This window comes from Saccopteryx leptura, chromosome 13, assembly GCF_036850995.1.
Source record: "Saccopteryx leptura isolate mSacLep1 chromosome 13, mSacLep1_pri_phased_curated, whole genome shotgun sequence".
Taxonomy (NCBI): Eukaryota; Metazoa; Chordata; class Mammalia; order Chiroptera; family Emballonuridae; genus Saccopteryx; species Saccopteryx leptura.
Window position 1 is genome coordinate 39,858,695 of NC_089515.1, and position 23,545 is coordinate 39,882,239.

The 23,545-nt window shown below is 48.8% G+C and overlaps 1 protein-coding gene across 1 annotated transcript in view; it reads left to right on the forward strand.

Moving 5' to 3' along the window:
- ADAMTSL3 (ADAMTS like 3) overlaps positions 1–23,545 on the forward strand; it is a 251,753-nt gene that overhangs the window by 22,785 nt on the left and 205,423 nt on the right. Inside the window, exon 3 of the mRNA XM_066355569.1 lies at positions 13,134–13,253. Within this exon, the coding sequence (XP_066211666.1) occupies positions 13,134–13,253 (120 nt within the window). The remainder of the gene's footprint in view (positions 1–13,133; positions 13,254–23,545) is intronic.

A 23,545-nucleotide genomic window follows, 5' to 3' on the forward strand; every position in this document is an offset into this window, starting at 1 on the left:
TTTGGGAGAGGACACAGAGGTTTGTAGTAGTTGGACATCAACTAAATCTTAAACAGTCGCAGTCACATGTTTGGGTTAGATTTGCATTGCAGCTGCAACGGTGGAAGGCGTGGAAGATGTTTCATGTCTTACGCTGCATACAACAGAATGTTTGTGCTGTTTTATGCTTTCTTGTTCAAGTTGAATTTAGTTGTTTGACTTCACTGCGGTGTTCATTGGACTTAGGTCTTCTATGGTTTGAGGTTGGTGGCCAACCTCCTCAGAGCTAGTAACGGATGTGAAGGTGGGAATCCTTCTTAGGCATGGAGTTCACAATGCCCCGAGGTCTTGATTATTTCTTCCTGAAGCCCCTTTTGATACCATCTGCTTAGTCTTGAGCCCAAGACTGCATCTGGGTGAGTAAGGAGTGTTGGAAATGCCCGCCCATCTGAGGTCAGTGGGGCCCCTTCACCTCAGAGCACTCAGGGGAGTAGAGCTCCTCCCGGATGTGGTGGAGCCCACTGTTCAATAAACACGTAATTCAAGCCACATTTGTAACAACATCTTTTAGAAGCCACATTGAAATAAGTAAGAAGAAACAGGCGAAAATTAATCTTAGTGATATATTTCATATTACCAAAAATATCCAAATATTAGCTTTGTAACATTAAATTAGTATAAATTTTTTTTTTTTTTTTTTTTTTTTTGTATTTTTCTGAAGTTGGAAACGGGGAGGCAGTCAGACAGACTCCCACATGTGCCCGACCGGGATCCACCCGGCATGCCCACCAGGGGGTGATGCTCTGCCCATCTGGGGCGTTGCTCTGTTGCAACCAGAGCCATTCTAGTGCCTGAGGCAGAGGCCACAGAGCCATCCTCAGCGCCTGGGCCAACTTTGCTCCAATGGAGCCTTGGCTGTGGGAGGGGAAGAGAGAGACAGAGAGGAAGGAGAGGGGAAGGGGTGGAGAAGCATATGGGCACTTCTCCTGTGCGCCCTGGCCGGGAATTGAACCCGGGACTCCTGCACACCAGGCTGATGCTCTACCACTGAGCCAACCGGCCAGGGCAGTATAAAAATTCTTAATGAAATACTTTGCTTTTTTTTCATACGGAGTCTTTGAAATCAAGTGTTTATTTTATATTTACAGCCCACTGCAATTCAGACTAGTCACATTTCAAATGCTTAATAGCCATAGTTTCTTCCTCCCCTCCCCTCCCCTCCCTTCCCCTCCCCTTCCCTCCCCTCCCCTTCGGAGGAAGGGAGAAGGATGATAAGCATCAACTTGTAGTTGTGGTACCTTAGTTGTTCATTGATTGCTTCTCATATATGTCTTGACGGGGGGGGGGGGGCAGGGGGGTCCAGCCCAGCCAGTGACCCCTTGCTCAAGCCAGTGACCTTGGGCTCAAGCTAATGCTCATGGGATCCTGTTCTCACGATGATCCCATGTTCAAGCTAGTGATCCCACTCAAGCCAGATGAGCCTGTGCTCAAGCTGGTGACCTCAGGGTCTCAAACCTGAGACTTCAGCATTCCAGGTTGGTGCTCTATCCATTGTGCTACCACTGGTCAGGCAATTGCCATGTTTTCTTGAATGAAGTAAGACTTGAGTCTGTAACACCTCACTGGGTTACAGTCAGAACAGATGAAAAAGACAAAAAGAGACATATGCATACATATTTCAGTAAAAGTTCTGACTTCTAAGGATTAAGATTAAAAGATTTCTAGAGTTGCCACATTATGTTATTTAAAATGTCTAGTTTTTTGGCCCTGGCTGGTTGGCTCAGCGGTAGAGAGTCTGCCTGGCATGCGGGGGACCCGGGTTCGATTCCCGGCCAGGGCACATAGGAGAAGCGCCCATTTGCTTCTCCACCCCCACCCCCTCCTTCCTCTCTGTCTCTCTCTTCCCCTCCTGCAGCCAAGGCTCCATTGGAGCAAAGATGGCCCGGGCGCTGGGGATGGCTCCTTGGCCTCTGCCCCAGGCGCTGGAGTGGCTCTGGTCGCGGCAGAGCGACGCCCCGGAGGGGCAGAGCATCGCCCCCTGGTGGGCAGAGCGTCGCCCCTGGTGGGCGTGCCGGGTGGATCCCGGTCGGGCGCATGCGGGAGTCTGTCTGACTGTCTCTCCCCATTTCCAGCTTCAGAAAAATACAAAAAAAATAAAATAAATAAATAAATAAAATGTCTAGTTTTTGACCCTGGCCAGTTGACTCAGTGGATAGAGCATTAGCCCAGTGTGCAGACGTCCCGGGTTTGATCCCTGGTCAGGACACACAGGAAAAGTGACCACTGGCTTCTTGCCTCCTCCCTCTTCCCCTTCTTTCTCTCTTTCTTTCTTGCAGCCAGTGGCTCGGTTGGTCCGAGTGTCAGCCCCAGGTGCTGAAGATGGCTTGGTTAATTCAAGCATTGGCTCCAGATGGGGGTCGCCAGGTGGATCCCAGTCGGGGCTCATGTGGGAGTCTGTCTCTCTATCTCCCCTCCTCTCACTTAAAAAAAATAAAATAAAAAATAAGATGTCCAATTTTCAGCAAAAGTTTGAGACACACAAAGAAACAGGGAAGTATGGCCCACACAAGTGAAAAGAAAGCAGTCAACAGACATACATATTCAGGAAGCCAGATGTTAGACTCCTTAAACAGATAACTTAAACTATTTTGTACATGCGTTCAAGAATTCCAGATAAGAGAAACAATAACTTAAATAAGAAAACAATCAAGCTGATATCAGATTTTTCTTTCACAATTCTTGATTCTAGAAAATGGTGGAATTTCATATATTTACATATACAGATATACTGCTCACAAAAACTAAGGGATGTTTTATGGCTTCATATTCATTTTGAAATATCCTCTAATTTTTGTGAGCAGTGTATATACACACACATACTACATATTTAAACATTTACTTTTTTTTTTTTTATCAGTATGGAATTGATTTTCATGCATTGATTGAGAAGGGCCCTTTTTCCTCCTAATTTACCTATTGTCCTGAAGCATTTATTGAATAATCTACCACTTTTCCATTATAGAAAAGGCTATGTTTATCTGGCATGAAATATAAACATGTATATATATACATATTTGATACAAAACTTGTAAGTTATTTTATTATATTTCTTTTGTATATATACATGCAAAAAATATGTTATAAATATATACATAATATATAAAATATATACTTACACATACATAGATGTAGTATGTATACACTCATATGCGTGCACACATACACACAAAATAACGTAGGTAGCACGATGTGTAAAGGAAGGGGGCTTACGGAGGCAGGTGCATAGCCCACACTGTGCAGTGTTGTCATGAACACCTGTGTACCCACCATGGCGCTTAGGAAACGGAACCTATTCAATACCCCCAAAGCCTTTCAGGTGACCCTTTCTGGTTGCGTCCTTCCTCTCTGCTTAGAAGTCACCACAGAAAACGGTGACTTCTGTGCCCGTTACTTCCTTTGACCCCTTGAGTACATATCCCAAAATCATGTATTCCGTGGCGTCAGCCTTTGCTGGATTTTATCTAAATGAAATCACACTGTGTCCGGTCTGCTCAGATTTCCCTTCTGTTGATGTGTGAAGCTGAGATCATGCATTTTCACTGCTCTGTTGTGTTCCAGGGCATAAATATACCACAATTTATTGATTCGTTCTACCGTTAACGGTTCCTTTTTATACGGGGCTAGATTTATTGTGGTGGAATTTTATTTAGGAATTTTGCATTCATTTTAAGGGTGAGATTGACATGCAGTTTCTTTCACGTATTGTTCTTGTCTGGTTTTGTTATCAAGGTTAGGATCTCGTGGAGTGAATTATTGGGTGTTCCTGTTTTTACCCCTATGTGTTGAAAGAGTTTGTTAAAGATTGGCATTATTTACACTTTGAATGTTTTGTGGCGCTCACCCGTAAAACCGTCTGGATCTGTTGTCTTCAGGGGAAGAAAGTGAAAAACCGATTCTGTTAAGGGTTCAAGAGTCACTGAGATTTTCCTTTCTTTGCAAGAGTAGGTTTTGATTATTTAGAATTTTTTTTCTTTTTTTCTTTTTTAAAATGTTTATTTTAGTAGATCTTAGAGAGAGACGGAGAGAGACAGTAACATCAATTAGTCCCTGTGTGTTCCCTGATTGGGGATTGAACCAACAACCTCTGTGCTTTGGGATGATGCTTCAATCAACCGAGCTATCTGGCCAGGGCAATTTAGAATTTTTTTTCTAAAGCTTTTTTGTTTCTCCCAGGATTTCAAATATATTGGCATCATCTTTTTACTGAACTCGAGTTCTGAGATCTGCTGCTTTATTACGGTTCATTCTCCATCCTCTGTGCTCACGGCCACGGTCATTTCTCTCCTGGAATATCAGAGGAGCCTGACTAGTCTCCAGCCTCTGTCTCCTCCCCCTGCCTCTGTCTCCTCCCCCTGCCTCTGTCTCCTCCCCCTGCCTCTGTCTCCTCCCCCTCTGCTCCGTCTGCTCTCTACAATAACAGTTCTGCTTCTCTATGTAATGGGGATCAACACTGACTTCGTGCTGCTCGTCAGACTCCCTTCAGGTCCCACCCACATCAGCCCCTCACACTTCCTTCCACTTCTCTCCAGACTCTGTGCTACCTGGACCTTCTAAATCTGTTCCAATGCAGGCCCTGGCCAGTTGGCTCAGTGGTAGAGCGTTGGCCTGGCGTGCAGAAGTCCGGGGTTCGATTCCCAGCCAGGGCACACAGGAGAAGCGCCCATCTGCTTCTCCACCCCTCCCCCTCTCCTTCCTCTCTGTCTCTCTCTTCCCCTCCCGCAGCCAAGACTCCATTGGAGCAAAGATGGCCCGTGCGCTGGGGATGGCTCCTTGGCCTCTGCCCCAGGCGCTAGAGTGGCTCTGGTCGCAACAGAGCGACGCCCCGGAGGGCAGAGCATCGCCCCCTGGTGGGCAGAGAGTCACCCCTGGTGGGCGTGCCGGGTGGATCCCGGTTGGGCGCATGCGGGAGTCTGTCTGACTGTCTCTCCCCGTTTCCAGCTTCAGAAAAAAAAAAAATCTGTTCCAATGCTATTACTTTTGGTAAACACCACCACCACCAACAAACAAACAACAAACAAAAACAGCCCAGAAACAAAATCGCTGCTTCTTCCTCTTCATGCCTGACTTCTCCCCATCATGAGGCCTTTGGGAGCCTGTCATCCCCCACGGAGAGTAAGACCGGGGTCATGTCAGGAGCCACCCACTTTCTCGTGCATGGGGGCTAGAGCCCCAGACCTCCAATGGCAAATCTGGCCCCGTTCTAACCTTGAGCGTCTGCCACCAATTACAACAGGTGTGCAGTGTCTCCAACTTTGTCTAGTTCATGGCTGTGGTTTTCTATATATCCGGCACCGTTAGTAAAGCTAATCCAAGTGTCAAACAAATATGGAATGGTGTGATGGTGTTTTACATACTCAAAAGGTAAACTAATCATTCTGTATATCAGTTAGAAGTTAAAATTAATACCTTAAAAAGATATCAACTTAAATCTGTAAACCTATATCATGCCCAACACCTTGCTTGGACCAAGCACTGTTGTTTGCATTCCTCCTTCTTTTTTATCTTTTTAAACAAAAAAAATAGCGTTTGTAGTCATTTCTTCTGCTGATGGTTCCAGGGTGACTTTGTTTCCATTGGATTGCAGGGATTGAGGTTGGCACCTTCACTGTATAAAAGCATCACCTTTTGTTTTCAAGAAGTCCTTAACATTTTATGCTAAACCCTCAGATTTTTCTTGTCATTTATTGAAATCAGAGCAATGCCATTTTATGCCCATGAAGCAAAGACGCCCCAACTCTAAATCAGGCCCTTCCTACCATCTCACTTGCTTAAGAATTCCGAGCGGCGCGAGCATCCAAACAGTGAACTTGGCAGCTCCGTGGACGCGTTCGCACTGAAGACTTCCTGTCCTAAGCTTAGAAAAACAAACCGGCTCACGATGAATATAAATGTTTTTGGGACTATGTGCAAACAGCACATTTCTGTCTTTTTCTTCTCTTGGAAGGCTGCATTTGGAAAGCCTGCATGATTTCAACTGCACAGACGAGCTGTTTCCTGAGAGAAAGAAAGCTGTAGGGTGAGAAAGACCTTGAATAAACAGGAATATGTTCCTGACGTGTTTCTGGACTCTGTCAGGTGGGGTGGTGTCTCCGTGCCAAGTTGGGAAGAGCTGGTAATGCTTTCTCTCTCTCTCCCTCTCTCCCTCTCTCCCTCTCTCCCTCCCTCCCTCCCTCTCTCCCTCTCTCTCTCTCTCTCCCTGCCTCCCTGCCTCTCCCTCTCCCTCTCTCTCTCCCCCTCTCTCTCTCCCTCCCTCTCTCCCTCTCTCTCTCCCTCCCTCTCTCCCTTTCTCCCTCCCCTTCTCTTCCTCTCTCCTTCCGCCCTCTTTTTTTTCTCCCCTTCTCTTTCTCTCTCCCCTTCTTTCTCTCTCCCCTTCTGTCTTTCTCTCTCCCCCTCTCTATCTCCCCCTCTCCCCCCTCTCTCTTCCCTTCTCCCCTTTTCTCTTCCTCTTTCTCTCCTCCTCTCTCTATCCTTTTCTCCTTCCCTCTCTCTTTCTCTCCTTCCCTCTCTCCCTCCATCTCTCTCTCTCACTCTCTCTCTCCCCGCCCTCCCTCCCTCTCTCCCTCTCCCACCCTCTCTCAGTTTTGCTACTGAGTTAATACACATTTGTGCAGGAGGGATGCACAAGGATTTGTCAGGTACCCAGTACTGGTCTCTGAGGTTGGCAGCAAACACCCATGCCTGCGTAATCTGTCGGTTGTCAGGTGTTGGTGTTCTCTGCAGCGCCCTTGGTGTGCTTAGGGCCTGGGTGGGCCAGGGATGTGGCTCACTGAGAGCAGGAGACCTTGGAACGAGCAGGGTGCGGCCTGGCTAGAGTCAGAGGGCGGTTGCGGAGGCAGAGAGGAGCTTGGGGCCAGGGAGCAAAGGGTCGCGTCGCTGCTGTAGGTCGAAACAGACGACTCAGAGCCTGCAGACCCCAGCCAGGTGCCTAGAGAGTGCTGACATTTTGCAGCCTCCAAAGAAAACGGCTGGCTCCAGCTCATCAGTTCAGAAAATTAGAAAACAAAAAATATAGTGATTTTTTTTTAAGGAACTCTGACTGACTCTGAGCACTCTGTTTAAATCTGTGGTTTGTATCTCACCTCCAGCACTGACTGTCTCCTTGTCCTGTGTGTTCATCCTCTGCTTCCCTGAGTGGATGATCAGCTCCCTGGGAAAAGTGACTCTTGGCTCCTGAATTCTCTCTCTCTCTTTCTCTCTCTCTCTCTCCCTTCCTCCCTCCCTCTCTCTCTTTCTTCCTTTTTAGTGAGAGAGTCAGAGAGAAAGACAGGGACAGACAGGAAGGGAGAGAGATGAGAAGCATCAGCTTATTATTGCTGCACTTCAGTTGTTCGTTGACTTCTTCCTCACATGGGCCCCAAACGGTGTGGGGGTGGGGGGCTAAAGCAGAGCCAGTGACCCCTCGCTCAAACCAGTAACCTTGGGCTCAAGCCACCAACCTTAGGCTCAAGCCATCGACCTTTGGGCTCAAGCCAGCGACCATGGCGTCATGTCTATGACCCCACACCCAAGCCAGCGACCCCTGCACTCAAGCCGGAAGAGTCCGCGCTTAAGCCAGCAAACTTGGGGTTTCGAACCTGGCTCTTCACGTGTCCCAGGTTGATGCTCTCTCCACTGCACCATGCCTGAATTCTCCCTGTCGAAACCAGCCTTGGTTCATATTAGGCAGTTAATTTAACATGTCACTTGAGTGACTGAATAGACTCTCTGAATTCCAAGGACTTGGACATTCCATATTTGTGGATCTCCCCCTCCACCACTTCGGTCAAACAGAGTACTTATTTGTGCTTCGTTTGAAAGGCAAAGCTGCTGCTTCTGTGAGGGGGCAGGAAAGGACTATTTCATGTTAGGATCAAAGTGCGGGTTCCAGGGCCCACACTGGAGCCTGAGGCCGTGTCCTCGATAAACCCAGAGCTCCTGACAGCGGCCCGGGGAGGGAATCCCAGAGTTTCTCCCAGACAACACCTCACTCCTCCCCTCTTCCCTGGCGGTTCTCACACACAGTTCCTCTCACCGGCAAGAGCGCTCTTGTCCCTCAAATAAGCCGTCTTGGCTGTCTGCGCTGAACAGCGGGGACGGCAGGAGCCCTGACCTGCGTGACTAGGCCAGGAGCGGTGGAGGGGACGAGGAAGCAAAGAGAGGGGTAAGGAACTACAACCTGGTAAGATTTGAGCTGACCCAAAGAGCCCCCTGTTCATGGAATATGATTTCCACTTTTTCACGGAGGTAGTTTAAGGTAGAGTTATTTCCATGTGACATTTTGCTCATTTGCTCACCGCGTCTGCTTCCAATGGGTTGGCTGGCTTCAAGGCCTTGAAAAACGGACTCCAATAAAATACTTTGGGGTGGGGGTGGGCTTCAGAGAAAGAGCGTCTGTGCTGGTCTATCAGCAGGGAAAGGCTGGCTTTCCTCTCCTAGTTCAAAGTCCTAGTCAAGTTTTAAAATAACCCGTGTGAATGCCAGCTTGGTTTTCAGCCAGAGCGCCTTGGTCTTAACGTGCTGAGGAGACTGTTCAGACATCAGTGCGCGGGGCTCGGGCGGGGGGTCCAGGGGCGCCTCTGCTGGTCGTTGCAGGAAAGAAAAGTCTTCATGGAACGTCTTCTGTGTGCAAGCCAGTGCTGGGCGTTGCTGAGGGCACCATGTGGACAAGTGTGAGGGACTTCTTTTTCCGGCTTTTTCCTTTCAGGAGTCAGAAGGGAGAAATCGGTTCCAGTGGGATCTTATCACTGATTGCCCTTAGTCGTGCGCGCGCGCGCGCGTGCGTGCGCATGCACAAGAAGAGGAAGGAGGGTGAGAGAAAGAGAAAATTTGAGAGAGGGTATGTGTTTAGTGGCAGATGGAGGAATAGTGTTGTGAGTGACGTTTATCAGATCCAGATTCCAGTTGGCTAAGAGTCTGAATGTGGTAAGTTCAAGGCATAGCAGCCCATCCTGAACACGTGTACCCCGAGGCGCCCCTTCCTCCGGGAGGGACTCGGAGGGATCACTGCTCGCATTTCTTTCGAAAATGGGACCCGGAGTAACATTGAAGTTTGAAACTACATGGTGTTTTGGCTGAGGTGTACTCACACATTTATTCAAATGTTAGGACTTTTGGCCCAATGGTTTCAGAATGTATTAATTAGCTGATGGGAGAGAAAGAGGACAGATCTTAAATCCTTAGCCTTTGTTTTTTAAAAACTCAGGAAAAAAGAAGTGAAAACCAATTTTCTTTCAACCCACCCTTCAAACTCCGCCAAAGAAAACTTATTTTATATTTAATCAGGGAGTTTGGGGACACTTAAGACTCTGAAAAGTCTTGGAATGATGACATCCTATTTGAAAAACCGAAGTGATTTGGAATTGTTTTTTCAAACCTTCATTTCAGGGTCAGTAAACAAAACTCACATTATACTTTTTGATTTTTTTTTGGGGGGGGGGAGGTGGTGGGATTGTTAAGAAGGGAGAGAGATGAGAAACATCAACTTGTAATGCTGTCACTTTAGTTGTTCATTGATTGCTTCTCATACGTGCTTTGACTGGGAGCCTCCAGCCAAGCCCCTGACCCCTTGCTCAAGCCAGTGACCCTTGGGCTCAAGCCAGCGACTTTGGGATCGTGTCAATGATCTCTCACTCAAGCCAGCGACTTGGGATTTCAGACTGGCAGTCTCAGTCGCCCAGGGCTCTATCCACTACACCACTACCAGCTGGGCAAAGTGCCTGTTCTATTTTTAGGAACAAAAACGTGCTTGGTGTGCTGAGTTTAAATAGTCCTTGTTAATTTGATTGTCCCTCCTGAACTTTGGAAGGTGCAAACTGTAAAGTCCTCTGTGCCATCCAGGCCAGGAGGTACAACCCCTTGAGACCCTCCAGAGAATGTTGTCCTTGCAGCCTGTCCCCAGAGCAGGAGTTTCGGCCTGACTTACTTGAGAAACACACTTCCGGAGTCATCGAACATTGTCACGTGGGAGCTTCCCCCTGCAGGAGTGGTCCCTACATCCTGTCAGATTCTGAACTCTCCCCTGCAGGCCTTGGCAGTTAATAGAGACTGCACGACCGTTCCTGACAGGGCCTTGCAAATCCTCTGCACAGCGCTGCTTTCATGGGGAAGACCGCTGCCGTGGGGGCCCAAGGTTCGGCCTCCTTAGCGTTTAGCTTCTGTCCCGCCCTGTCAAGATCTGTGGGCATCTCAGATCAGCTGTGTATCACCTCATGCCCACGCATTGTCTGTGTCACTGCATAAGCCTCTGACTGCATGGTTCTTGGATCCCTGTTGGTCAACATGGGACATCTGAAATGAGGGCTCTAATTGGGGGAAGCCACCATGGGCCTAGAGACAGGCTTTTCTTGGCCTGGGAAAGGGCCCAGGTCCCAGCCCTATTTCCATTCAGTGTTTGTGGCTGGGACAAGGATGCGTGCTGCTCGATTTTGGAGTGACATGAAGTAAGTAGAGTGATGTGTGCGTTGGTCGATGGAGTCAGGACCCAAAACGAGTCTTGACAGGCTGGAACGATGGGCCAGATCGTCAGAGTGTGGGTGACAGGGAACAGGGCAGCTCGCTCTCTGTCTAGACTGCAGAGACATAGCTCAGCAGTGGCATGTAGGAAAGAGACTTAGTGGCCTTTGTTGACCGCAAGCCTGCAGAGGTTAGTGGTGTGGTGTTTGGCTGTGTTCTCACTCTGGAGTGAGATGAATGTCCCATGTGTTGAGCTCAGACCAAGCTGGGAGAAGTGTTTAAACTAGCTTATTAAATTTCAGTGGGAATCATATTGTATTTTTTTTAAGTGAGAGGAGGAGACAGTGAGACAGACTTCTGCATTCACCCTAACAGGGATCCACCTGGCAACCCTGTCTGGGGCTGATGCTCAAATCAACCAACCTATTTTTAGCACCTGAGACTGACATGCTCAGACCAACTGAGCTATCCTTAGTGCTCAGGCGGACACTGGAACCAATCGAGCCACTGGCAATAGGAGGGGAAGAAAGAGAGAAGGGAGAGAGGGACGGGAAGAGAAGTAGATTGTTGCTTCTCCTGTGTGCCCTGACTGGGAATTGAACCTGGGACGTCCATATACCAGACCAACACTCTGTCCACTGAACCAACTGGCCAGGACCTGTATTGTTTTTTTTAACAGGTGACTGCTTCACTTTTGATGGATATTGGGTCCTATTCCCTACTGTTTGCTTCTCCTCAATTCTCTCTCCTTCCATTATATCAGCCAAACCTCGTGCACAGCCTCAATAGGCATTCTTTTTTTTTTTTTTTTTGTATTTTTCTGAAGCTGGAAACAGGGAGAGACAGTCAGACAGACTCCCACATGCACCCGACCGGGATCCACCCGGCACACCCACCAGGGGCGACGCTCTGCCCACCAGGGGGCGATGCTCTGCCCCTCCGGGGCGTCGCTCTGCCGTGACCAGAGCCACTCTAGCGCCTGGGGCAGAGGCCAAGGAGCCATCCCCAGCGCCCGGGCCATCTCTGCTCCAATGGAGCCTTGGCTGCGGGAGGGGAAGAGAGAGACAGAGAGGAAGGAGGGAGGGGTGGAGAAGCAAATGGGTGCCTCTCCTGTGTGCCCTGGCCGGGAATCGAACCCGGGTCCCCCTCACGCCAGGCCGACGCTCTACCACTGAGCCAACCGGCCAGGGCCAATAGGCATTCTTAAGCCCAGGGACACTGAACTCTTGTCCTTGAATTGCCATCCCGTATTTACTTCCTCCTGCCAAAGTCAAAGCCTTTTGTTGGAGGGGAGGGGTTGGCGGTGCGGGGGGGGGGGGGACAGCTGCATCCCCACTCTCGGATTCATGGTCCCTGGAGGGGCCATCTGGACTCCTCCTGCCCCTGTCCCTGGTGCCTCAGCAGCTGTGGACAGTGGCTGGGAGGATGATGCGTGCCGGCAGCTTCTCGCTGGGGCCCTGGACCCGTGCCTGAGGAAGACCGCACACTTCTTGGTCTGGCCTCCTGCCCCCTCCCTTCCCTTCAGCTTCTGCTTCTCAAGGGCCCTGCCCTTTCCGGTCACCTTGTCCTGTGAAGAGTCGCATGCCACCTGACATGTAGGAAGTCACCTCCGATCTGGGTGAGAATGTCAGTGCGCGTTCTTTGCCGCCAGTCACCGGCATGATGCTTGCTTTCTGAAGCCAGAGTGAACTACGCCATCACTCCCCAGGGGGAGCTTGGTTTTCCCGAAGAAGTAAATGGAATGGCAGTGACCTTGAACTCAGCGGCAGGGCGTCTGTGTGTCCCTAGTAAAAGTGACCTGACCGCCTATGCCTAGGCTTCTTCACACGTGACTGGCCCCCGCCTCATGAGGGAGTTGTGAGGACAAGACGAGACAGTTTTCACAACTCCTCGCTCACAGTGGAGGCTCAATGAACTTGGGTTTTCTCCTTTCCCAGCTTGTTCTGCCAAAGGTGTCCATTGACTCTGTTGCCTGACTATGGAAGGGACTGCGGGGACCGGAGCGGGACTCGACTGTCTCAGTCACCTGCCTTCTTGTTCTCTGGTCCTGTGACTCAGAGCTCACACTGCTCAGGCTCCCGAGTCCCACTTAGAATGTGTGTTCTGGTGAGGGGGTGTTGAGGAGAGGATGATGAGAGGGTGTCGTTGGCCAGGGCACCTCCTGCTCAGCTGGGGAGCAAGGCACCACCACTTCAGACTAGTGTGGTATCTGTGAGCTTGCTAGATTCCCTGTTGCCTTGGGAGAGAGCGAGCGCCCGTCACAAAAGGTATTCAGGTAGAGGCTGCAGGGCGTCAGGGCAGGATTCCGAGGCAGACAGGCTCCCGCACAGGGAGGCGGCGCGACAGAGGACACCTCCATTGAATTTAAGCATGTTGGCTACGTGGAGGCTGACACGCCAGCAGGTGTGGGAGGGGCAGGCGGGTGTCAGGGAATAAACACTATGTGTGCCGATATGAGGTGGGCCAGGGTGACGTCCCGATCTCTCTGTGCCTCAGCATCAATACCTGGTATGGCTCACATCGGCCTTTGCCAAGAGAGGACACGTTGTTTTTCTTGGTACCTCCTTCAGTGGGTGGGTTCCTGTGGAATCAGCCATTTAGGGGTCGCGGGTCAGGGGTCCTGGCTGGGGTCTTATTTGTAACCAGGCCGTCTTGCCTTTCAGACCGCCGCAGAGACGTCTCCGGGGGCCTACTTCCTTCCCGAGTTTGCACTCTCCCCCCAGGGGAGTTTCCTGGAAGATACAACAGGGGAGCAGTTCCTCACCTATCGCTATGACGACCAGGTAAGAACCTTGTGAAAGAGCCTCCCTTAGGCTTTGCCATTCGCTAATGGGCAGGAAGCAGTTTCTCAGAAATAACTTCAAAAGAATTCTATTTTCCTGTTGGCATAACTGGTACCAGAGACCCCTGAAAGCCTGGTTGGATCCCAGGATGCTTGGATATAATTCCCTACACAGTGTGTGGTTCTTGTGCTGGTTAGGACATTGACTTGAGAGTCACTGTTTCTTGTTCTCACCAAAAATATATGATAACCCTGGCTGGGTAGCTCAGTGGGTTAGACCATCATCCTGATATACCAGGGTTGCAGGTTTGATCCCTAGGCAGGACACATACAAGAACCAACCAATGAATGCATAAATAAATGAAACAACAAATTGATGTTTTTAAAACTTTCTCTCTCTAAAACACTAATAAGTAAAAAAATTAAAAAATATATATATGACAATTCATTCATTTTAGCTTTGCCCTCTTAGCTTTGACCAGCACCAAACTTGTTTTTTTCTTGTTATGCCTGTTTTCCAGAAAGGAACAAAGTAATCGTGCCTTTGTGTAAGTGTGTGCATGCGTGTGTTACGTCACTCCACAAAGGCCAGCTGGAGAACCAGGCTGTGCGCAGCGAGGCGCAGACACTGGGCACTTGGGACCCTAATGCCTTTCTTCTCACAATGTCCGCTGATTCCTGAGCAACGCTGTACACGTGTTGACTGTACATATCTTTGAAGTCACTCAGAACTTGTTTGAGACAAAGAATGTCAACTTTGCTAAATGCGGAGGTTTCAAGCAGGTAGGGCCTGAATTCATGGGGCAGAAGAGCCAATGGGGTTGGATTTTAAGGTGACAAGGGACTTTGATGGGTCTGGTGGACCTTGACAGCTCCAGGGATCGAATATCTTCTCCGGCCCGTGATGGGTGGAGGGAGATAAGCCAGGGACTATGGCCTCACCTGCATGGTCAGGCACAGCAAGTTCTGGCTTGAGTTAGGCAGGGCCGGCTAGCAGTGCAAGGTATTCCTCAGCTGGCTCTGCTCTGGACGAGTCAGTCGGCCAGCACAGGTGGGTGTAAGGATGTGACAACAGAGAGGGAGGCCCGGCTGTGGGACTGTCTGGAGCTGGGTGGGGAGGACTCTTAACCCCTGTATGCCTCATATTCCGTTATTGGAACGATAGTGACATGGGAGTTATTTCTATCCTACTGCTCAAGGTCAGAGCCGAGGTCTGATTTTTCATGCCTGTCTGCCTCCTGAGGGTACATGTTGTCACGTGGTACACAGAATCAGTTATTGCTGCAGATACTGGCGTGCTGGAAGCTTGTCAAAAAGCAATGTGAATTTGCAGAAAAGTTTCGAAGAACTGAACTTCAAATATTTCAACCTCTGGCATAAATGGGTTAAAATCTTAGGTAGGAGAATGGGCTGATGGAGGTTGGAGAACAGGACACAGTGGCCAGTTGGAAGCATCTGCTGCCTGCACTCTGTGTCCCAGTTCAGGAGGGAAACCCCATTAATTTTGGTCCTCCAGGCTGGGCTGAGTGACCTGAACTTGATACATTGAGCCCTGGAACGGGTTGGTGTGAGGGGCAGGCTGTGGACCTGAGGACCCAGCTATGGGCAGGGTTAGGGTTCTACCCAGGTAGTCAGGGGAAGGGGTGGTATGAGACCTTTTTTTTTTTTTTTTAATTAAAAATTTTAGGCCCTGGCCCATTGGCTCGGTTGTAGAGTGTTGTCTTGGGGTCTGGATGTCATGGGTTCAATTCCTGGTCAGAGCACACAGGAGAAACAATCATCTGTTTCTTTACCCCTCCCCATCCCCTTCTCTCTCTCTCTTTCTTCACCTCCCACAGCCATGGCTTAATTAGTTTGAGTATATTGGCCCTGGGTGCTGAGGATGGATGGCTCTGTGGAGCCTCTGCCTCAGGTGCTAAAAATAGCTCAGTAGAGCATGGCCCCACATGGGCAGAGCATCAGCCCCAGACTGAGGTCACAGAGTGAATTCTAGTCGGGGCTTATGTGGGAGTCTGTCTCTCTGTCTCCCCTCCTCTTACTTGGAAAAGGGAAAAAATTTCAGCATTCCATCATTTTTTTAAATTACTTGAAAAGCAAGTGCATAGATAGTTATTGTGGGAGCAGGGGTGGGGGGGTAACTATCTTCACACACGGAACTTGGACGGGCACTTGGGCCAGTGGCTAGTAGGGCCTATACTTAAGTTGCTTTCTTCCCTTCTCCACAAAAGATTTTGAGAGAACCTATAATTTATGGCTCCTTTTAATCGAGAAATCAATGACCTAATGGGTTTTTATATGCAAACTTCAGGGAAACCAATTGAGGAAAGAGGGTGTTTAGAAAATCAAAAGCTATGTGTTTGTAATTAAAGCGTGGTTAATGCCTTCTCCAGGTCCTGCAGAGGCATTGAGTTTAATGTAAGAAAGGTATAAAAGCCAGAAAAAGAGGGGAAAGAATAAGCCCCTCTGGTCTTTTCAAAAGACCTAAAGCAGGTCTTGGAAGTGTGTGCCATGCTGGGACACTGTCCTTGGACACAGTGTGGCAGACGCCGGGGGAACAGCACGGGCCATGGTCTGTCTTGCCCCCACTGTGCTGTTTCTGTGAAGGGAAAGGAATGAGGTCCAGCGCTGACACATCAATAACGGCGCCTACTCTGTGCTACTCAGGGTGAAGGAAATGGGCTCTCGGCGCCTACTCTGTGCTACTCAGGGTGACGGAAATAGGCTCTCGGCGCCTACTCTGTGCTACTCAGGGTGAAGGAAATGGGCTCTCGGCGCCTACTCTGTGCTACTCAGGGTGAAGGAAATAGGCTCTCGACGTCTACTCTGTGCTACTCAGGGTGACAGAAATAGGCTCTCGGCGCCTACTCTGTGCTACTCAGGGTGACGGAAATAGGCTCTCAGCGCCTACTCTGTGCTACTCAGGGTGACGGAAATAGGCTCTCATACCAAACTAGGGACCTCTCCGGAACAAACCTCAAAAATAATCAGCTGGAGGCTGTTAGCCCGTCTCCCCAGTCTTGACTCTTTTTCCCCTCAGTGCCAAGTGTGCAGAGTGCATTGTACTATTAAGAATGTCTCAGGTGCTGGGAAAAAGACAGGACGGACCAAATAGGAAAAAAAAAAATCTCCTCATCCTACATTGTGTGATAAAATACTAAGACTAATTAAGAACGTAGCCTCTGGAGTCACTCCTTTGGGCTCACCCAATTCTGACACTTCACTTGCTATGTAATGTAGAACAAGTCGCTTCACTTCTCTGTACCTCAGTGGCCTCATCTGTGAAATGGAGCTATAGGTGGTATTTACCCCCTGGAAATGTTTTAAGGATTAAAGGAGATGATAGATATAATTTATACATCTCCCCACGTGGGGGCCTGGTGCATATAAGCACTTAATCTAGCTCCTGTTACAACTAATCTTTGTAAAGACTCAATTAAGAGACTCTCAGATATCCTTATGCTAAACAAATGAAGAAACATTTTCCAGGTACGTTACAGGACCTCACACAATATTTTTAATGATTTTTTTATTGAGGAAAAATGTGCATATGGTGTAGGTAGAACTTGTTGAATAATTAAATCTTTTTACACCTGCATAACCCCACCCAGATCAAGAAATTAAACATTTCTAGCCCCCCAGGAAGCTCCTGGTGCCCCCTTCCAGGCCACCCCCCCCCCCCACCTACGATGCAACCACCATTCTGACTTCCATCACTGCTATAGATTGGTCTTCTAGTTTTATTTTATAGAAGTGGAACCTGCCCTCGCTGGTTGGCTCGGTGGTAGTGCATTGACCGCATGTGGAAGTTCCGGGTTTTATTCGCGGTCAGGGCACATAGGAGAAGCAATTATCTGCTTCTCCTCCCCTCCCACTCCCCTTCTCACTCTCTCTCTTTCTCTCTCTCTCTTTTCCCGCAGCCATGGCTCAATTGATTTGATTGTGTCAGCTCCAGATGCTAAGGATGGCTCCATGGAGCCTCTGCCTCAGGTGCTAAAAATAGCTCAGTTGCGAGTTTGGGCCCCAGATGGGCAGAGCATCAGCTGCAGACAGGAGTTGCCAAGTGGATCCTGATTGGGGCGTATGCTGGAGTCAATCTCCCCTCCTCTCACTTAAATTAAAAAAAAAAAGAAGGTGCCTGACCTGTGGTGGCACAGTGGATAAAAGCATCGACCTGGAACACTGAGGTCGCTGGTTTGAAACCCCGGGTTGCCTGGTCAAGGCACATATGGGAGTTGATGCTTTCTGCTTCTCCCCTCTTCTCTCTCTCTCTCTTTCTCTCTCTCTCTGCCTCCTCTCTCTAAAATGAATAATAAAATCTAAAAAAAAAAAAAAAAAAAAAAGAAGTGGAACCATACAGCACATACTCATTGGTGTCTGGCTGCTTTCACACATCATTATGTCTGAGATTCAACCAAATTGTAGGATCCAGCGTAATTTAGGGCTTAATGTCTGTCAGTTGTATTCTTTGGAACATATTGACTCATATTGGAACAAACTGCAGCCTATTAAGTGGCATGAAGCATGGCCCCTGCATGGGACCTCCCAGGTTGTGCAGGGTTTTCAGGACGGTCCCTCTGAAGAGCCCAGCCTGAGAGGGCTGTGGGCTGTCTGCCCGCGCAGCCTTTATTAGTCCCCAGCAGCAGGCGTTCCATCACCAGAAATAGGTGCAGGTCTGTGTGGTCAGTGCCTGTGCTGTCCCTGCAGGGACCTGACGCCAACGTGACGAAGCGCTTAGGCTCTTGAGCACGCAGTCTGGTCCCTGAAGTTGTTGGGTCAGGACTGGGTACCTTAGGGTTTTCCTATCTGTGAAATGCTCATCTGATAAAATGGATGTTGTGTAGACATTTGCCCTCTTTAACGAGCCTTGTTGGACCTCTTCAAGTGCTTTATCCTGGTGACTTTTCATGAAGACTTCTAGGTCACACTTCAAAAGGCTCCTGGATTAGGTGTCTGGAAACTGGTAGTCCAGAGGCTGGTTGAAGCCCAGCGGTGGTGGGGGCTGTGTTTAATGAGTCGCATAGAAGGCACAGTGTGGGTTGTACAGGGGCCGAAGCAGCTTCCAGAGAGGAAAGCCGTCTGCAGCCAGCTGGGTAGCGGGTGGGTCGGGGCACACAGCCCTCCTCTGCCTTCTTCAGCATCTTTGACCTTCAGTTCTTCATCTGTTTTGACAAAACAGAGTGGCTGGATTTTGAGATCTGAATTCCTTCTGCTCTAAAGTGGCCTCCTTTTCAGGACCACACATAGGACCTTCCACTTGGTCTAGTGTTAATTGGATCATTCTGATTGTCGCAGCGATCTTGCCAGCAACACAGCAAACTATTACTTGGAGAATCATAGACTTTTACAGCTGGGCGAGGCTCTGGCTCACAGGCCTCGTTTCTCAAGTCAGGAAAACGGAGGCTCTGACTTATTCAAGGACACCCAGAGGGCGATGTGTAAAACTGAGACCATTCCCCTCCAAACCTCAGGCCCTTGTTCTGAGACCTGTCCCGCCGCCTTACTCAGAAGACTCGCCTAGCCAATGGTCACGTATCCTGAAAACTCTTGAGTCCACTGTTGTCATAGGTAGAGCTTTGGAGATCTTAGTCAACCACAGGGAGTGATTTAACATTAATGGACTATTTCATCAGCTCATTCTTAACTCCTCTGGGAATTTGGAATTAATGATGCTGATAGCATTCGTCAGCATAATTATTATCACGATAGAAATGACATTTTTTTCCATGTCTGGGCAAAAACACAGTAGCTGAAATTAAAATGGCCCCGACTTCCCGTTTGGTGGGCGTATCCCTGGAAGAAAGGCGCCCTCACACGGGTTGTATCGGCCTCACGAGGTAGTAAGCGTGGGTTAGTTTGCGACGACTCACTAAGGCGCCTGTGGTCAAAAGACTTGTTGGTCAGCCAGGCGCTGGGGTACATTCTTTTGTTATTCCTCATGGTGGTTTTGGAGCTCTGTCCCACAAAGGACCCGTGTGTAGGCAAACAGCGGAGTGTCACTGGTTCTAGGCAGCGGTCTTGAGCTCTGCAGTGTGTTCTTCCTCCCATCGCTGGGAGTCCCTGCTGAGAGCTGCCCAGCCATTCAGCCTTGGTCTCTTTTTAGGGAGGGCGGGGTGGGTGTCTTTCCATCCTTACCTTCAACTCACTCAAGTTCGAAATGTGGGATCTCATAAATTATTATGTAGACTGACTTAATACCTGTTCCAGGCTTAGTGTTTCACAGTTTGAAATCAGAAGAAAGAAAGTTAGAAAAACTCATTGTTTTGCACAAATATTTTTTAATTTTTGTTTTTTATTGTTTAATTTTTTTAGCATTTGTGGGATGCAGGGAAATACAGCAGGTGTGTCTTCCCAGACTTTGTGGATTGACTGTAACATGCTCCCTCCTCATTGGCGGGCACAGTAGGATAAAGGGCACCTTGAAATTAATGATTGAGTAAAATTTTTAATGGCCCATGATTGTCTTTATGTGTGTACACATTGGTGTAATATGTTCCTTGCCACCTTTAGGCTACAGAGGCACCAAAAGGCAGAAGAAACATTAATAACTTGGATTCCATGTTTGTGGGACAAGACTGGGTGTTCAGTTAGCGGTGGGTCCCGTCTTTTCTAAAATTAACCTGCGGTAAATTCTCACATAAGCCGTTCAGAAGAGAACCACCTTGATTTCATGTTGCAGAAGTCCTTTTCATACCTGTCCATACCCATCATTCCTTCTCCCCTGTCTGCAGACTCCAGGTGAGGAGTCCCTGAATAATACAGCATTTGTTTTATATCTTTTAAGTAGATTCTATCTTTTTTTCCAAACTAAAATTGCTGTTATTAATACTCTGATCCATCATTGTTTTTAATGCTTTCTTTCTACTCGTTTTAGCTCTTGCAATCTGACTTCTAGTTATCTGCTCCCACTGCGTCCCTTTCCCCTTAGATGGACACTCTTGTTAACAATTTCAGTTACTTTCCCGAATGCAGAATTTTGTGTAAATCATTCTATTTGTAAAATTCTGTGTTTGTAAAAATCCTCGGCCTCATGACATCATCGGTAGAGCCATAATTGACTCTTCTCTTCCTTGGACACGGTTGACTGCCTGCCTGTGTGACTTCTCATTTAAAAACTTCTCTCTCCTGTTCGTATTTTCTTTACTGTTTCCTCTGCCAGGGAAGCAAAGGGCTGGGTGTGTGGCCCTGACAGACGTCTGGAATTGCAGTACGGCAGAGTTGGACGAAAGTTCAGGAACTCTGTTTTTTCAGGTGAGAAGCCTGAGCCCCAGAGAGGAACAGTGTCTTACCTGGGCTCACACAGCCGGGCAGCTGCCAAGCCAAGAGCCCGTCCTTTACCCTCAGTTAAGACATTTTTACTTGTAATCTGCGGGAAGGAAAAGTATGAGAGAAATGTTTGAATGAATTTTTAATACTCGTAGTCACAAGAAGATACTGAGGAAGTCTCTGGGTAGGCTCGTTTCTAAACCTCTTTTAAATGTCTTTTTCCTTATGCTATTATGACAGACCTAATTTTTTCTGGTCTCTTCTTTAACTGGTGATTTACGCATTCTTTCTAAGGAGAAGAAATCTGTTTGCTGCGAGGACATCTCTCTCAAAGTAACTTCTCCGAATTTTTTATGAATGCCTTGGCTGGGAGTTTCATTGTGGTTAAACTTTTTGGCAGGCCTCTGATGTATCACTCCACGTTTCCAAGTTGTTTATGTAATAGTTTTGAAGTTGAGAAGTATATACCAACTTCGGAAATTGCTAGAGAAGGAAGATGGACACAGCCCTCAAATCTGTAAAGTACTGTCATCTTTTTTTACCAACCGAATCGAGCCACTCATGTGGCCGCCGCACAGGACGCTCTTCCCGTGTTGTTTCTGGCCCGTGTGGGTGATGTTTTTAAGCAGCAAGCCATTTGAGTTTGAATAGTTCATTCCTTTGTTGGTGAGTAATCTTGGTCAAATGCAGTTATGTTTCTTAAATATTTCAAAGATTTCGCGATCTAATGAGAAAGCGAGCTCATGGTCTGTTAGGAGACAAGAGCACATTAGTTGGAATGATCTGTAGTCTGTTCCTCATTCAGGTACACATGTACCAAATGCATGGACATTGCTGGTGGAACAGTACACGCTATCTCAATTGACCTTGGCACGTGTGAACTCTGCATTGTGTTGTCACTGAGCTTTTCGCAAAATCAGTTCTTTCTCAAGTATGAAAGAATTGGGTCTGTGGATGGAGACACAATATCTGGTTTTTGAACTGTGCAGACAGCTTCTTCCTCTAAGGCTGTCTTCCCTGGCTCATTTTTGGGGTGCTATGTGATTTTTTTAAATTTTATTTTATTCTCCAAGTGAGAGGAGGAGAATACAGAGGCAGATTCCTGCCTGCACCCGACCAGAATCCATCCAGCAACCACCACCTAGGACTGATGTTCTGCCCATCTGGGGCAGATACAACTGAGCTATTTTTAGTGCCTGGGGCCGAGAGGCTCCACAGAGCTATCCTCAGCACCTGGGACCAATGCACTTGAACTGATTGAACCATTGCTGCAGAAGGGGAAGGGGGGGGGGAAGAGAGAGTGAAGGGGAGGGGGGGGGGAGAAGCAGATGGTTGCTTCTCCTGTGTGCTCTGATGGGGAATCGAACCCCAGACATCCATGTGCCGGGCTGATGCTCTACCACTGAGCAAACTGGCCAGGGCCAGCTATGTGATCTTTAAAATAATTACTTTTACCAGATAAGTTGAATGGGGGATGCAGCGGTGGGGGAAGTTCAAGACCATCTCTCACTGTGGTCAGGACGCCAAGAGTCGGGTCCCATCCTGGCAGAGCCCCGGTGGCTGCATCAGACACCCCTTCTCTGTGACCTCGCCAGTCCCTGCTCCGCCCCGAGTCCAGGTCCCTTTGAGTAGTGCCGCTGTCACCTTCCATCCCTGGATAAGAGGAAGTGAGTGGGCTCTCCTGTCCTCCATGCCGCTGAGCGTGTTTCCCTTAGATGAATGCCAGGCTCGAGTTCTGTTTTGGTCTGTCCTGTGCAGGCATCGTGCAGGGTTGGATTAGCGTCTGTTGCCTCAGGAAAACACAGGGCTTGGGACAGATTGGTCATGCAGGCTTGCTGTGAGGATGGGGAGTAACGCCAGGTGAGCCCTGGATAAAGCCTCTTATTCCTCTGTAAACAAGAAAGAAAAACCGATTAACAGAGCAACAAAACCAAAGGTGAGTTGGCTTGCTGGCCGGGCGAGAGGGAGCGTGCTGGCAGGAACAGGCTTGGCTGCTCCTCCCCACGTTGGTGTGGCGAGGACTAGACGCAGAGGCCATCAAGGACTGGTTCCCTATCATGAGGAAATTTTTTTTTATTCATTTTAGAGAGGAGGGGGAGAGAGAGAGAGAGAGAGAGAGAGAGAGAGAGAAGGGGGAGGAGCAGGAAGCATCAACTCCCATATGTGCCTTGACCAGGCAAGCCCAGGGTTTTGAACCGGCAACCTCAGTGTTTCCAGGTTGACGCTTTATCCACTGCGCTACCACAGGTCAGGCTCATGAGGAATTTTAAGCATTGTGTTTTCATTGGCTCGTTGGCAGTTTGGAAGGGTTTCATTTTGCTGGACCGATTCTGGCCTGTATCGCAGAAAGGTAGGCACGGTTTGCAGAGAGGCCCCTGACGGGCTCGGGCTCCACGAGGCCTTGCGGCTGCCGTGGACACTCGTCTGCTCGCGCTCGGGCTTTAGTTGCTCCGGAACATGTTTTCTTGGGTCTGGACTTTGGGAGCTGAGGAGTTCTTGAAGGTTCTTCCAGACAGGGGGAAATGGCTCTGCCGTGGGTGTGCGGGGGCCAGGTGGAGAACCCTGACAGTGTCTCTTGTGCTCTTCTCTGTCGTTCCTTTTTATAATACTCTAACACAAGGTGCACGTAAACGTTTGTAAGGTGTCCAACTGTCCCAGTTTCCTTGGGACTGACCTAGTCCAGGCAAACCGAGGTGCTTGGTCACCCAACTTTCTGGCCTAGCCTTGACTGTCCACTCTTGGGCGGGGGTTACTAAACAAGGTCACTGACCCTGTGGTCTGGGTGTTGTGGCTACTGTGCCAGGCAAGACATTCTGAGGTCAGGTAGGGGACAGGTGTGTACCTGTCCAGGGTGACCCACTTGGACCATGTCAGCATTGACGTCCAGTGGATTCCACGCCTGGTATGATAACAAGCATTTATGTGTGCTTTCATTGGGCTCCTGTCCGGCTGCGGCTGTGTACAGACTGCCCCGGTCCTAGGACATCCCTTTTTTTTTTTTTTTTTCCAGAGACAGAGAGTGAGTCAGAG